Here is a 16,385-nt window from a genome sequence, read left to right as displayed (position 1 = left end):
TAAAAATAACTAGCTAGATTTTTGGCTATTAATAGAATTAAGGGATATGGGGATTGATTAGGAAGGTGGATTTGAGGTTGAAAATCAGCCTTAATCTTATTGAATGGAGGTGTAGGCTCAAAGGGCCAAAGGGCCTCCTCCAGCTTCTATTTCTAATGTTTTTTTGACATGGAATGGGAATAGTCCTGGTTTGCAACCATATATTCCTGAAGGTTACATTTCCAGTCTTGGCGGTATCAGCTGGTGAGCCACTGAGAGGAGACAAAACATTTCTCTTCTTCTTGGCCCACCCATAGCTACTCTTCTGTGTACATCTCCTTTATACTAGGAAACCAATTGCTCGACCAGAGAACTTAGCAGTAAATGTCCCATCTGCCCACTCTAGAATGGTGTAGTGAGCAGATGGGAAACACACAGCCAGGGCAGTTGGCTGTCAGATATGAGGAGATGCATGCACAAGTGGAAGGAGAAATACTGACCATTTGGAAAGAAAATATGAGTGATAAAAATAAATAAAACTGGGAAATCTTCTGTTCGTCCTGGACATTGGGCAAGGTTCAGATATGACTTCTGGTTCTAAAAATTCCATTTCCACGTGCAGGGTCACAATTTGCTCACACCCAATCCTGTTGAGCCAAGATTCTTGCTGCCTCTTCATTTCTATGATTGTGGTCTTCAGACAGGCACAAGATGTGCTGCTGCCTGGCTGAATGCCACATAGGTCTTGCAGCATGTGAGGTTAACACATGTTGCAGTTAGCCTCCAGTTCTTAAAGGCAGCCTGGTACTCGAGAGTAGCTGCACTCATTGGGAGGTAGCTGCTGCTAACTGCCTGAAGCGGAAATGGCTTTAAATGGTGCTGAGGGCATCTGAGGCGGAGGTTGACAGAGACCTTCACCAAATGTTTTCAAGACCTCACAAATGTCGTCATTGAACCTCTTTGCTTGAGTATTCAGCTGTGTTAATCACTAAGAACAAGAAAATAAAGTTTCTAATTGGCATAAAAATCGTTCAGCTGTCCAATCAATATTCTGCAATACTCTTATTAAGACTCACAAAATGCAATGCAACGTACAAGAAAGGAACTGTTATCTTTCAATACAATGTTGGTAAAGATGCTCTCTAATTTTGTTGCAAACAATTAATAAAAATTTACATGAAGGAATACATGGCATCTACCCTTTGGTATCGCACAATTGCTTTCAATTTAATGTCCAGAAATAATTATATGTAACACTTACTGACTAAACAATTGTATGCTGCTGTCTCTGATTGAAATGTTGTACAGACGTCTAAATACCATGTTAAAATATTCTGATTCTTCCTTCTCTAGCTATTCTTCTTGAATCATGGCATTTTAAGGTCTCTAAATTCTGTCTAATTCAAGCAATTGTATACATTTGATAGTAGCTATCTGCGCCTACATGGAAAACAATCTTGTTCTGTCACATCAGGTCCATGGTAACTGTGATACATCGTTGAACCTCGGCTCAAATCTGATAAGTATCACATTGCTATTTCCTGGACTTAATGCGTAAATTGACTGTCACATTTCCCACATTATAACGGGGACTGCACTTCAAATATACTTCATTGGCTGTGAAGTCCTTTGAGGTGTCTGAGGTTGTGAGAGGCAACGCACAAATGTAATTATTTCTTTCTGTAAGAAACACTGAGAATGATGGTTAATGTTTTCATACCATTCGTAAACTTGGAGTTCTGACATTTTTGGTCTTTTTAATACAAGTCACATGTTTTTTCCCCCGCAGTATTATCCTGTAAGACTGCCATAATATACACGATGCCCGAGGATAAAACTTCCCTTTTTAGTTATTTTCAAACAACGTCTGTGTTTTAAAGAGTGTAGTTTCTGTCGGACAACAACAGAATGTGATGCTGAGTTCAATGTCAAATCTAAAGACATCCGCGTGGCAGCATTTCAGCCTTTCTTGGACAGTCACCAAGTGCTTTAGAAGTGCAATACTTTTAAGCCTCTGTAGCCTGATGGTTTTCCAACTGATTAGCAAATATATGTTAGTGAAGGAAAGCAGCTGTGTTGTGAGGATAGACATAAATTCATCAGGTACATCTCCATTTCCTTCAAAGATCTTTCAAAAGAACTGCAAAATGTGCTAACAAGGTAAGTGATCATACTTGTGCCATTTCTACAAGGGCAAACCACTTGCTAGCTATTATATTCTCCCAACTGATTTTAGCTTAAAAATATACCTGCTCTGGCACCTTAAATTATTAACATATTACATAATGCAGATATTGTAATAATCTGCTTTGTATGAACTGAGTCACCTTCTGGCTTAATTATGTGACACACAAGCAGAGGCACATAATAAATAATTTTTGGAAAATCATAATAGTCAACTCAACAGGCATCAAGAAAACATGACAAAAAATTCGCCATATATTACTTAGGAAACATAGAATTACATAAGAAACATGTCTGGAGTCGGGTTCAAAGCAGCAACCTAACCAAGGGTTGAAATGAAACTGATAAACCATTTAAATTTAATCATTGTCACCTTAGCCCTGAGATGCATCACAGCCCTCTGACACATTCTCAAGTTGTGTATTAACATATGTCTATTAATAAATTGAAAATGGTGAGTGACTGTGACACTCAATTGCAATTGTATCTCAAGATGGTGCTGTGAGAAAAAAAAATGGTGCTGTGAGGCAACACGGATCACATTTTATAAAAAGTGGAATTACCCCAATATTTCGTGGCGGCTTGCTGCAGTCTTCCACCTCTGACCGCCCCCCCCCACCCCCCCTCTCCCCCACCCCAAGCCATAAACCCTAGGATTTGTAAATGTCACTCTTCGTTACAAGAACAATTCTCCAAAGTACCTCAAGAGCTCTCCAAAAGCTCAAAGTCCATCTAAGCAAGCAATCAAAATCCACAATGTCTTGGAAAACAGAATTTGGCCATTGCTATTTAGAAGCAATGCAACGAGCCATCAGCATCTGCTCCACAAAATAAATAAAACTTTCCTTCAATAAAGTTCAGATTTCCCCTCATAACCATGTCTCAATGCTCCCAAAGTCCCTCAACCCTCTCCAAACTGAGGAGCAATCCAGCTCCCAACAGAATGAAATAAGCCACACTCCAACCTGCTAAAGGTTCATTCAACTAGTGATAAATGCAAGCCCCCGATGTCTGACAGAGATTCTTTCCATCAAAACCGAAGGGTCATTATGGAGAACATTCATCGAGGTATTTCATTTGATTAACCACTGGAGCAACCAAAAATAAGCCCATAGCCATCAGTAACTCCATGCTCCTTGCAAAGAGTAGCAATTCTGGCCTCCCCTGATACCAAACCTCTGATGCACTTAACCCTAACCTCTATCGCAGTTTACTCTTCCACACCCCGAGATGCAATTCAAACCTAATAACATCCCCAGGGAGTAATTCAGGACATTGCTCCCCAATTACACTCAAAAGCAACAGCACCCTCCCTATGGAGCTAGATAAATGTCTTAGCCCGGTGTCACTTCCCCAACCCCAATAAGAAGATTATTAACATTAACTCATTACATCTGCCACCACATTCTCTCCTCTCTTTCCTACAATAGACACATTCTCTCCTCTCTTTCCTACAATAGACACATTCTCTCCTGACACTCTGCCTCCCAATATCACCATCTTCTGATCGGAATGCTGTACACAGTCTTCATTCTCCATGTGTAACGTCGTAGAGGATAAATAAATATTACATACTTACAATAATATAAGAGCAAACCTACCTGCCAACCTGATTGTTAATGGAGCCACATCATCATACTGAGGCATTACATTGCAGAGGCTACTCTCATTGTGATTACTTTGTTTGTGAATTCAGAAAGGTAATTCAAATGGATGAGACATAAGAAACTGTTACCTAGTGATATAAACTAATTTCCATAAGCCTGGTTTCTTACGTACCTGCATATGGATGGAGAGACAAAATAATGTTACATAACTTTAGAGATTAATGGGGAAATTTTAATTGTGAACGATGGGTGCGTTGGAGAAGATAAAAGACACATTAAAATTCCCAAACCCGATCTCGACCAGCCCACCTCTGGTTTTAACAGAGGCGGGTTGGCTGATGAGTGACCAACCTGCTTTCAGGAGGCTCACTTCACTCTTGGAAGGAGGCTGCTCTTCTCCATTTTAATCATATATTTATTTTGTGGAGAGTGAGATTCTGGAACCTAGCAGGTAAAAAGAGGTGAGAGGGATAGTTCCATGAGTCCCTTCATTGCAGTACTAGTGTGCTGGGGAAAGGATTGGTATTTCCCCAAGGCCCAACAAGTTTACCCTCAGCAACTATAACCACCCCCTCGCAATTGGTCAATTCATTACTTTCCCAATGCGATACTTATCTGGTATCCACGTTCTGGTTGATTCTCAGCTTGACAGGCAGTCAGCCAGGCTAGCTGACTGGCTGTTGGACAAGAAACCTGATTTAAATATTTAAAGGTCGTCCTGCAGCACAGATGGGACACCCTTACGTCCAGGCTTCCTGTTTGAAAATCCTCGCTTACTCTCTTCCGATCTCAATGTAAATAATAGGGCCAATATGTCTTGATAGCCATTTAAATCTGAACATTTTTTGACGCCATTGATTTTTACATAATTTGGGAATTCTGACAATTTAAATGCCACAATTTGCTTTTTGAGCTTATATCGTGCTGATCACCATACAAATGTGAACATTTGAAAGTTTGCAATGAGCAAATGCATTCAATACATGCTGAAATGCTTGCACATTAAAGTCATTAAAGTCAAAGGCATGAATTTTACTTAAATATGGAATCTTTCCTTGAAAAAAAGATACAAAAATAGCTTTTTAATTGAAACATTCAATACTCATGACACCACTGGCAAATTGGTGGAGTAACTGAAAGAGATACTGTGGGATGATTATGACTGTAAAAAGGGTATTATTGATTCAGTTAGACATCGCCCACAATTTTTAGCAGGAGTTTTAATTGCAGCAAACAGGAAGGTGTGGAGTTGAAGTCTTTAAAAATCATAATCCAGACACAGAGCCATTTCCGACCAGCAAAAGGCTTTAATGGACGTGGGAAGATGGGCTCATGCCCAATCTGTCCAATTTGGTAGGTTGGCATTTGAAATCTTATTAGGTTGAAAGTCTCATTGTTATTCTACGTTTTGAACTTAATTTTAACCAGGCTGGTTTTCTGACACTTGAAATCCAGCAGCTACATAGAGATGAAGGAGGTGAGTGCACTTGCATCTAGCCCCTAGATTCAATGTTGACTGGGCAATCCCTGTGATATTATACCCAACCTCCCCAACCTGACCCGTGAGTCCACCAAATGAATGCGTGCGGTAATGTGGAAAAATGGTGTTGCAGAATTTCCTGATGGCATGAGCTAGCCTCTGATCATATCACATTTTTTTGTATATGGCCAAAGGGTGGCATTCAATAATAAACTATGGACCTGTATGAAATATTTAAATTAACCAGAGCTAGCAGCAATTAGGAATCTTCCAATTTAAGAATGTCAGAAGTACTGATAAGACCAGACAAAAATGCCCAACACTGCCCGAGCCAATAAAGCAAATACATTTTTAAGTGTTATTCGCCTTTAAGTAACAAAGTATTGCCCACACCAAGGAGCGCACTAAGATTTCTGGCACTCGAACAGTAAACCATATTTAATGTACAAATTTTATCTGGTTCATATGCTGTTAATGGGTCAGACATTTCTGCGTTCTTTCAATGCTACTGTTAAACAAAATACATTTTCAGATAAAAAGCGAGCATCATGCAGAAAATTGTATGCTTTCAGTTAAACCAAGATTTGAACATGAATTAATGAAACTTCAAAGCATGACGAGGCTAGGTTTGTTCCACTCCTTTGGCTGAATATAGCCCTTAGCTTAGCAGCCTAATACAGCTTCTGTAGTATTCAAATGAATGAAGCTTGGTGCCGGATTGGTATGATTCACGAATGAGGTTGGCTTCTCATTTGCAGTCTCAGAGTAACTGGATCAAGACTGTCGCTATTCAAAGGTAAGTTTGGCTGATTTTCCTCCAGGTAAGACCAGCTGATTCTAATGAATATGCTAAGTTTTCTATACAGTACGTTCAACATACCTGTGCAAAATGTGACTTAACAACCACTCAACAATCATTGTCATGCAGCAACCAAATACACATCTGCGAGGCCCGCACCACAACCGAAGATAGTGAGGATACCATGGAGTGAAGGGGTGTGTGTCATTTTCTCATTCCCTAGCCCACCCCACATATATGTTGAACTTCCAATCTCAAGTTTTGCAGCCATCCTGGTCAATGTGGAAAGCTTTCATCTGCACAGAGGGCGAGATGGCAGGAAAGAGAGTCACCAGCTGTCAGGCCTCCCAATAATACTGTCACCAACTGTTGTTCCTCTTAGCTGCAGAAAAATTATGGAACAGGAAGCTCAAAAAGAACCAGAAGGGAGAATTCAATAATTCCTAGTAAAATGAGTATCTCACTCTAAGAAGGCACATAGATATGAATGTGATATAATGCGATACTTTATAAATACCTTTGCACTGGTTGGTGTTTTTGTCTAGGATGGCCTTTGTCGATACTATCTTTCCATATCTGAAAAAGATAAATGTGAAAAGCTCAATTTTGATCCCACTCACCTTAATTCTGGGGTGTTACCAGTCATACATGAGATATTATTCAGACAGTCCAGGCACAACAACAACTTGCATTTATATTGTGCTTTTCACATGCTGTCGATTACAAGAGGTATAAACAAAAGAAGAGTATCAAGTTGATGGAAGGAGTATTAGGAGGGGCAGCTTAGAGAGGACTTTTGTTAGTGAGGGTTTAAAAAAAGAGGCAGAGAAGGGAATTCCAGATTGTGGGCCTCGGAAGTTGAAAGTAAGACCATTAATGGTGGGGTGAAGGGAGGTATGGGAAAACAAGAGGCCAGCAATGGAGAATTCAGTAGGGAGGTTTGTAGAATTAGGGCTAACATATAGTTCAGCACTGAACTGTTGGGTAAGTGGGACTTACTGCTAGATAGGATACAGGTAATGCAATTGTAGATGAACTGCAGTTTCTAGACAGGGGAGATGTGTGAGTAGGTGATCAATGAAATCGTCAGATCTGGTCGTATCAGCAAATTTCTCATCTCAGTTCCAATGTAAGCCAATGTCCTGGACTTGGGAGAAAATAAGTGGGGGATTCTTCACCCTCCGCGATGGTCCTAGAGCGGTTCACAGCTTTGGCAAGGACAAACAAGGCCTGGTAGAACCTGATGTGATCCAGTCAGACCAGCCTCCAGCATTGCTAATCAACAATACTTCCACTGAGTGAAAAGAAAATATGAGCCACCAAAGTCTTCATATTCAAAAATCCTGTGACTGAAAATTCACGACTCAATCCTGCCATAAATGCCTGGATTCACTCACAGATGCTTCAGCTTCAGTTGTGTCATTCTGCCTGCATTTATTTGGTTAACCAGACATGACCTGCTGATATGGTAATCCTGAACATGAAAAACTTATAAATAGCAATAATCGAAAGATAGGTCTTTACGATTTGGGCTATGGCTATTTCCATTGGCAGTTTGTTCTATTGTGGGATTCTCCTTGGGAAGAAAGATCTTTGATGCACCGTCTTGGAAACAAATGTTCTTTATAGTGTGTGTGGACGGCTACCTCATGTTTGTCATTGCTGGAGGGCAGCAGGTATTAGTTTCTGTCAATTCCCACCAGTTAATCCCATATTTTATAGAACATGGTCAGTCTATTTTTCACCCATGATGTGGAGATGCCGGCGTTGGACTGGGGTGAGCACAGTACGAAGTCTTACAACACCAGGTTAAAGTCGAACAGGTTTGTTTCGATGTCACTAGCTTTCGGTGCGCTGCTCCTTCCGCAGGTGAATTATTCACCCTCCTTTGCTGCAGTGATTCCCATTCCAAATCTTTGATCACGGATATGACACTGTGTATTCTCCATACTTATTCATGCAGAATTGTGCAACATGTCCTTGGATCTCTTCAATCTTATTAATATCTCATGTCATATAAGGATCCCACACACAACTTGCATACTCCAGAATTGGCCAAACAAATATTTGCGAAGCTATAACTCTGATATTTTTGTTGCAATACCAAAGATGTTGTTGTGAGGCTGTTAGTTACAGAACAGTATGTCTTAAAGAAGCCTTTGTAGGATTTAGTAAGTTAACTGTAAGTCTCTATGAATGACCAGATCATATATACAGTAAAGTGTACAGGTGAGGAGCTATCTCCATTTTCAGGTCTCTAAATGTCTCTACTCAACACTACATTGACACCTGGCTCTGGTCATGTGCCTTCTTGCATCATGGTAACTCCATACTTATTAACCCTGTATGTGCCAGATCCTTATACGACAGATATCCCCATAGAAATCCAAGAACTACGTTTGCTTTGAATGTTATCTGCTGAATGGGCAATTCCCAATATTACCACCAAATCAGCACAGGTCCGTAGAATCCATAGAATTCCTATATTGCAGAAGGAGATCATTCGGCCCATCCAGTCTGCACCGACCCTCTGAAAGAGCACTTGGCCAAGGTCCACACCCCCCCTACCCCGTAGCCCCGCACCTTGATCATGGCCAATTCACCTAACTTACTCATCTTTGGACTATGGGGGAAACTGGAGCACCCGGAGGAAGCACAAGCAGACACTGAGAGAGCATGCAAACTCCACACAGTCACCCAAGGCCAGAATCGAACCCGGGTCCCTGGCCCTGTGAGGCAGCAATACAGGTATTGAGGAGGGGGGTCCCAATGCTCTTCCCTGGTTCATCCTCAAAGAGCTGAGAATATCTGCCTAATATCATTAAACCATGACCTAAAATCAGATCTGGTTCCCAGGTGGAAGCTAAATCTGCCATTTCACAGCTGGACAGAATGCTTGGCCTCACTCAAGAGTACCATGGCACTGATTCTCCACCAGGCCAAGGATACTTCCAGTCTGCGTGCCTCTACGCTAGGCCACCTCTTCTTCCATCTTTTGTCCCACAATAATGTGTGGAAGCTTTCTCGGGTTGGGCGGGACCTAGTGCACCTGGGCAGAATTCCTGCTGGATCTACAGCAAGCATATTCTGGAAGATGTGTATATTAACATATCCTCTCCCAACTGTCCCACTGCTCATTCTACTATAATTCTACTAATTATTATAATGGAAGTAAGCATTATGTTGACAATAGTTTTATTTCAGCTGCTAGATTATTTGTGTGACAGCACTTTTTGTTTTCCTTTCAGAAATGTGTATTTGATCACCTTCAAGTGGGGTAAAAAGCACCATAAAGTTAAAGAATAAACAATATTTTTTAAATACTTAATTTTGAAATCCTTAATTGAAATATGACTAGAGTCATAAGTCTTAAATCGCTAAAGTTGGATCTGAAGTTCAAAATGACAAAGTGAATGACACACTGAGATTGAATATTACTAATTGATATGTGATGAGAGGGGCACTGGTCTAAATATAAAAAAGCTATCTCTTCTAATATGTTGCCACATGCATAAATTGCTTTTAAACAGTACCTTTAATGTCAAAGGATATCCTGAGAGGTTTTACAAGAAACTGAAGGATGGGACATAATGGGAAAAAGTAGGAAGGTTGACAAAAACATATGGGGCGTCATTCTCCGACCCCCCGCCGGGTCGGAGAATCGCCGGGGGCTGGCGTGAATCCCGCCCCCGCCGGTTGCCGAAGTCTCCGGCACTGGAGATTCAGAGGGGGCGGGAATCGCGCCGCGCCGGTTGGTGGGCCCCCCCCCCGCTCGATTCTCCGGCCCGGATGGGCCGAAGTCCCGCCGATAAATTGCCTGTCCCGCCGGCGTAAATTAAAGTACCTTTCTTACCGGCGGGACAAGGCGGCATGGGCGGGCTCCGGGGTCCTGGGGGGGGCGCGGGGCGATCTGACCCTGGGGGGTGCCCCCACGGTGGCCTAGCCCGCGATCGGGGCCCACCGATCCGCGGGCGGGCCTGTGCCGTGGGGGCACTCTTTCCCTTCCGCCTCCGCCACGGTCTCCACCATGGCGGAGGCGGAAGAGACTCCCTCCACTGCGTATGCGCGGGAAACTGTTAGTGGCTGCTGACGCTCCCGCGCTTGCGCCGCCCCGACATGTCATTTCCGCGCCAGCTGGCGGGGCAACAAAGGCCGTTTCCGCCAGCTGGCGGGGCGGAAATTCCTCCGCCGTCGGCCTAGCCCCTCAATGTTGGGGCTCGGCCCCCAAAGATGCGGAGCATTCCGCACCTTTGGGGCGGCGCGATGCCCGTCAGATTGGCACCGTTTTGGGCGCCAGTCGGCGGACATCGCGCCGTTTGGGGAGAATTTCGCCCATGGGAGGAATGGTGCAATGGATGCACTGAATCCTAGTGACATATTATAAACATTACTTTAATTATTTAGTGGGAATTTTTGTCAGTGAAATCACCCCAGTAAAGAAATCAAAAACATACAAGAAACCCTTAATGTTTTCTGTCTTCTTCAAATAGTGGCATGGTGTCTTGCTCAGTTTTTGATCTTTTTCAAAAAATGTGCGGTTTATGAAAGGAATAGATTTGTGAACAGATACCCGTTAACACCCCTGCACAATATTGTGTGTTTGATGCAAGATCAAAACATTCCTACCTGCATTGCAAGGAGCAGGATATGCTTCTAAGGCCCTGATCTCTCTTGGCATCAAAGATTCTGAGTATTAACAAGCTGAAAATATCTATCAATAACATAGTTTTGTTTTGTACTTATCAGATAGATACTGGCTTTCAAATGCCGCAACATCTTAACTTCTCCACTGTTTGTGAACCCCTTGGAGTTCCAGTTCAATGGTTTCCAGTTATTATTCTTCACTGACATGACTACTTTGGCACAATCTGTAAACGGTCCACTTATCTCTAGTGGAACTTCAGTTATTTATGACAACAGAAAGGATCAGCTTCCTGCACCTACCCCCAGCCCAAACGATAATGGAAAGGGACAACCAAGACATCCCCTATCGTTAGTCAGACAAAGTGAGTTTTTAGCTTCTGGCTGGGCTCATCAGATTACCTAATTAAATATCTAACAAGTTGTCACAACACCCTGAGCTGTGCATGGTCAATTCCAGCCCCACTTGACCCAGAGTTGCAACACAGGTGAAATTAGATTTTATTTAAATACCTGAAGCCCTTGGTTGAACTCAATAAACTACAGTCACCAGGTTTGTAACTTAAAACACAAGTAACCTTTTATTATGTATAGTATTATAATTAAATGGACAGAAAATATAACTATCTACTACCCCTTTCCCAACTCCTCCCCTTCCTAACTCACCACACTCTCCACACACACACACACACATGCACAGAGGGAAAAGGGTGATGGAAATGGAAAGAAAATATTAATAAAAATAAAAAGATAAGAATCTCTTGATGCACTCAGATGACTTCCAGTCAATGTCTTTTTGATGTTCAGGCTTTCATCTTAGTGCTTCTTCCTTCTAGGCTTGAGATGGTTTTCTCTGGCAACGTGGTCTACTTTCTCTGCAGCCTCCGCATCATTTCAGGTTTACAGCAACGGATGTATTACGTATGCACTGCTTTCAGAACAAAGAGCAGTTCTTTCACCACAGCAAGCAGGAGAGGGAGAGATAGAGAGAAAGTTCCTTTCATTTCCAAGATTTAAACATTTCTGCCCAGTTCTCTCAGAAAACATCACACAGGAACCAGTCACTGACCTATGTCAGGCAGAGCACTGTCCCTGGCCAACCCACTGGTTGCCAAGTAACCAACTGAACCAACTCCTTCCATAGCTGGTTCCTAAGATCCATTCAGTGCCGAAGAGTCTGGCTTCTCCTTTCCAAAATACAAAACCTGGGAACACGGTGTCCTGGCAAGCAGACTGCTTCAACCTTGAGTCGTCTGCTGAAAGGCACATCGTGATTATGGGTCCATGGACCAAAATAACAAGATAAAAGAAATGGGAACAAAGGAAATAAACAGGAAGCATTCTCACAAAGTGAAGATTTGACCCATATTATGCAGTTATTTAAAGAGTTATTTATTTATTAAAGAAGTACTGGTAGCCTAGCTCTTCTGGACTGATGGTTCATCCTTTAACGAACTCCAGGATGAAAGCTAAATTTGACAGTAAATTCTCTCGGGTACTGGACATTAAATATCAACTATTGATTCTGCAAAATCAAACACCAAGAATCTGTGAAAACTCAGTTTTCATGGCAGGAATTTTCCAGCCATTCTTGGCAATGGAATATTCCGGTCCTGTTGATGGTAACTGCCCATTGTGGATTCCCCTGTGGTGGGTGGCTGCATAGCCCAGTCCTAACACAAGCCATTCCGAAAATAAAAACAGAAAATGCTGGAGAAACTCAGCAGGTCTGGCAGCATCATCGGATGGAGAAACTTAAGTTGAATAGACTCTTCTTCGGAATGAAGAAAAGCTCTTGAGATGCAGAGGGATCTGGGTGCCTTAGTGCAGGTAAACACTTACATGGGAACTTCTCAGAGGGATTCCCCAGCCCATCTTTGGAGTGCCCCCCAAATGTGATGCAGGGTAGCCAGGAAGGTTTGGCTGACAATCTCAGCATTAGTAACCTATCACTTCCTGTTACTTCTCCCAATATGTTTCAGGCCACATAAACCATGGTATGAAATTCAGGCCACGTCTTGTGTAAAGGGCAGCAACTTCCACAAAATGCATCTTCAGTATTATTTTAGTTTATATACCAACGCAGCCTGCTTAAATTCAGGCATGTACCTGGAGCCCCAAACGTCTGACTGAGAAGTGAGACGGTGACCAAATCAATTGGCACTTTAAGTGAGTATTCCTTTTCCTACAAAACCGTCCCTAAATATTTACAATTCTTTTTTCATTCTGTTAGTAGAAATGTTTTCACCCACCTGTGATTTGATAATTCTACTATTTACTGCCTGGTGTGAATGGAGAGAAAATAAATGACACTTGTTATAGGCTGGATTTTCCTGGGTTCCAAAGTCCCCTAATCGCAGCCCCATCCCCCATCTCCCCCAGCTGAATAAGCAGGTCGAGTCCGCCCACAATGTGCACAGCTGCCAGCAGGAATTTACCACTGGGAGCAGTGCTAATTGCTTTGTGGTCCATTTCTCGGGAGGAATTCCCACCTTAAGGAGCTGCCAATCGGATGTCCGCAGCTCTGTAAATATGGCAGCACCAGCTGAGAGTGGCTGGGACTACCTGCAGTCCCACCATGCTGAGGAGTCCAGGCAAATTTGGGATTGGGGGTCTCAACAAGGTAAGTGGGGGCTGGGTTCAGGAGGTCAGAGGGGTGGAGTCACCTTTTGGAAAAGATGGGTGCCTCTGGTGTATCCACAGCAAAGGTCCCCACACCCTTGCCCAATGCCAGACTTCTCACATGGCTAGAGCCTCCCCCCTACCGCAGTCTGGGGGAGGGAGTGCGGCCCTTAATTGGCCGTTTAAGGCGCTCAATAGGCCCAAGGGTAGGCAGGTTACCCAACACCTCACTTCTCTCCTGTACATTTATAGACAGGTTGAGTGTAGGTTATATGCGACAGGGAGTCCACTCAATTGATTTATGAGCCTTTCCCGACCTTCAAAATTCAGTTAACCTTTATGATTAACCTTTGCACCTGTGAACTTGGTTTTAATGACTCATCGGGATATCTGAATCTCATTTCCTGTCACAATTCTTCCTCTCTCACAATTAAGTTGGAAGCAGATCACCTCATAATTCTTTACATGGAGGCATCAGATCCTGGGGATTTTTCTACCTTAATCCCCATTACCATTTTTAAAATCTTATATTAAACCCAATAGGTTCTCCCTTTGATTTATTTTCTGGCACCACTGGAATTGTGTCCTCTTTCTTTCCTGTAAAAATGATACAAAGTAATAATCTAATAAGCCAACCATTTATTTGTGCTGCATCCATCTTTAATGGGCGCACTTTCTCCATTACCACTCACTTTCCCCTCATGCAATTATAAAAACCTTTGCTGTTAGCTTTAATATTCTTTGTAATTTTTTTTCGATTTGATATTTTGCACTTCTAGAGCTTTCTTTGTACTCTGTTGCTGCTTTTTCTCGCCTGAATTTCAATATTTTTCTTGCATTTGTGTGAGCCTGTTCCTTTACAACTGTGACTACACTTCAAAAGTGCTTCTTTCATGAAAAGCATCTGAAAGATGCCACTGAGAAATGTGCAAGACTTTCTTTCTTCTTCATTTCCTTTGGCTTAATACTTTCTTTAAACTCGTTTGCTGATGGTGGTTGCAACTGCATGGGTCAAACCTTTGTCTTAGGGGTGTGTATGTGATAAGTGCATCTTTAAATGCTTTCCACTATTTATCTGTAGGTACGCCTTGATAGCTCAGTCTACTTTACAATGATGTGGAGATGCCAGCGTTGGGACTGGGGTGAGCACAGTAAGAAGTCTTAGAACACCAGGTTAAAGTCCAACAGGTTTGTTTCAAATCATTAGCTTTCGGAGCACTGCTCCTACCTCACCTGAGGAAGGAGCAGTGCTCCTAAAGCTAGTGATTTGAAACAAACCTGTTGGACTTTAACCTGGTGTTCTAAGACTTCTTACTGTACTTTACGATGGTCAGTTTATTTATCATTCCTTTGAAGTTTGCATTATTTAATTTCAAACCTTACTTTGTGACTCTCCAGCCCCATCAAATCTAAGATCAAATGTAATCTTATGATCACTATTCGCACAAAGTTCCGTCACCATCAGCTTGCTAGTTAATTCTAGTTGGTTATTCATCACTAAATCTACTATGGAATGAGTTGATTTGTCAACTCTAAAGTATACTGATTCAGAAATTGCCCTGAACACAAAGAGCACAACACACAGCTGCAGCTTACATTTGTTCAAATAGCTGCACCTACAAAGTTGTTTCACATTCATACACGGTAATGACTGTGGTTATCAGGAAGAAATTATATATATATCTGCCGCCAGACTTTTTGCTGCTTTCAGGAATTAACCTGACACAACAGGACACATAGGAGCTGATGTTTGCAACGAGAAGTGGCATTTGCAGAGAGCCTCTGATTTTCTATACATTGAGATTACAACACGGAAAAATGGAGAAAGGTAGCACAAGGTACACCATACAGGCTGAATTTTACACGCCTCTGCTCCCAGTATGGCATCTCCATCACTGGCAGTGCAAGACAGGGAAGCGTAGCAGTCAATCCACCGGATTCTCTGCTGATTAAAAATTGTATTACGAAAAATAAGCAGAGCTACATTCTGTGTTTGATTCGGGAGCACAGCCTTGTACATTTTACCCATAAGCATTCAAGTTAATGGATAGTTCCTTAGGATACACTTTGATCTGGGATTCTAGACTATTAACATATTGTTACAAGTGTCTCGTCAAAAAAAGCCTGAAGAAATATCTTGTCCCAGATTTTCCCACATTAGTATTTATGGCCATAATTTTCTCTTTTTGTGGTGCCGAAGGTCCCTAACCTTATATGCCGTAGTACAATGGTGGAAGACCCAGGAAAACCTGGGCTCATTCATTTTTCATGAATGTTTTTGTTGCTGCTGGAATTAAATTGCATTTAATGATCATTTTTAACATCTCTAACCAAGAGAACTTTTTTATCCTGGCTGAAAGCTCAGTGTTGATTTTTCTAATTAAATTCATTTTTCTTCTCAAAGGTGATGGATATCTATGCTGGCAAATAAAATGCTTTGTCAGTCATTTTTTCTTGTTGCAACCATCGTCAACAACAAGCACTTACAGGGGGCTGACTTACCATGATTCAACGCAGATTAGAGCTCTTACTAATTTGTCCCGAAAATGTGTTTGAACCTCAATCTTAGCAAAGCGTCTACTCCTGCGCCAGTGTGACACTTCATTTCCTACATCAGCGTCTTTGTTCGCTGTGGTTCAGACCGTCAACTTCGTCCAACGCTGTTTCCAATTCTAAGCCCTTCAGAAGCACAAGCCCTTAGCCTTGGGAAGGGGGGCGGGGGGGGGGGGGGGGGTCTTAAACTGCCAGTTCATATTTAATGAAGGATCTCAACAGCTTTCAAGAGGGAGGGAGACTGCATCCCATCAGTCTTCTTCTGTTCTCCAATACTGTTCCATAACCAGTACTGTAATGTAAACAGATAGCACTGGCGCCTTTGCAGCAGGCAACACCATGTCAAGGAGGGGGGCAGGGTGATGTAAGAGTTACCTCAACTTACTGGTGACCAGTGCTGGCTACTGGAGAATGTATTGACCTCGTGCAGGCTTGAACATCCTCCGAGGCCCGTGGAGACCTTTTGACCCGACCCGACCTGACCTCCGCGGCCTGGAAGAATATCGGGCCCAAACCGGAA

At 42.4% G+C, this 16,385-nt stretch overlaps 1 protein-coding gene across 7 annotated transcripts in view; it reads right to left on the bottom strand.

Moving 5' to 3' along the window:
* The window catches only part of LOC140425249 (RNA-binding motif, single-stranded-interacting protein 3), a 2,012,293-nt gene that overhangs the window by 600,261 nt on the left and 1,395,647 nt on the right, over nucleotides 1-16,385 (bottom strand). For all 7 annotated transcript variants that reach the window (XM_072509361.1, XM_072509362.1, XM_072509358.1 and 4 more), the window contains one exon: nucleotides 6,567-6,625. In XM_072509361.1, the coding sequence (XP_072365462.1) occupies nucleotides 6,567-6,625 (59 nt within the window). The remainder of the gene's footprint in view (nucleotides 1-6,566; nucleotides 6,626-16,385) is intronic.

Source organism: Scyliorhinus torazame, chromosome 6 (assembly GCF_047496885.1).
Source record: "Scyliorhinus torazame isolate Kashiwa2021f chromosome 6, sScyTor2.1, whole genome shotgun sequence".
Classification (NCBI taxonomy): Eukaryota; Metazoa; Chordata; class Chondrichthyes; order Carcharhiniformes; family Scyliorhinidae; genus Scyliorhinus; species Scyliorhinus torazame.
The sequence above is the reverse complement of the archived record's forward strand: the minus strand, read 5'-3'. Positions and strand labels throughout refer to the sequence as shown.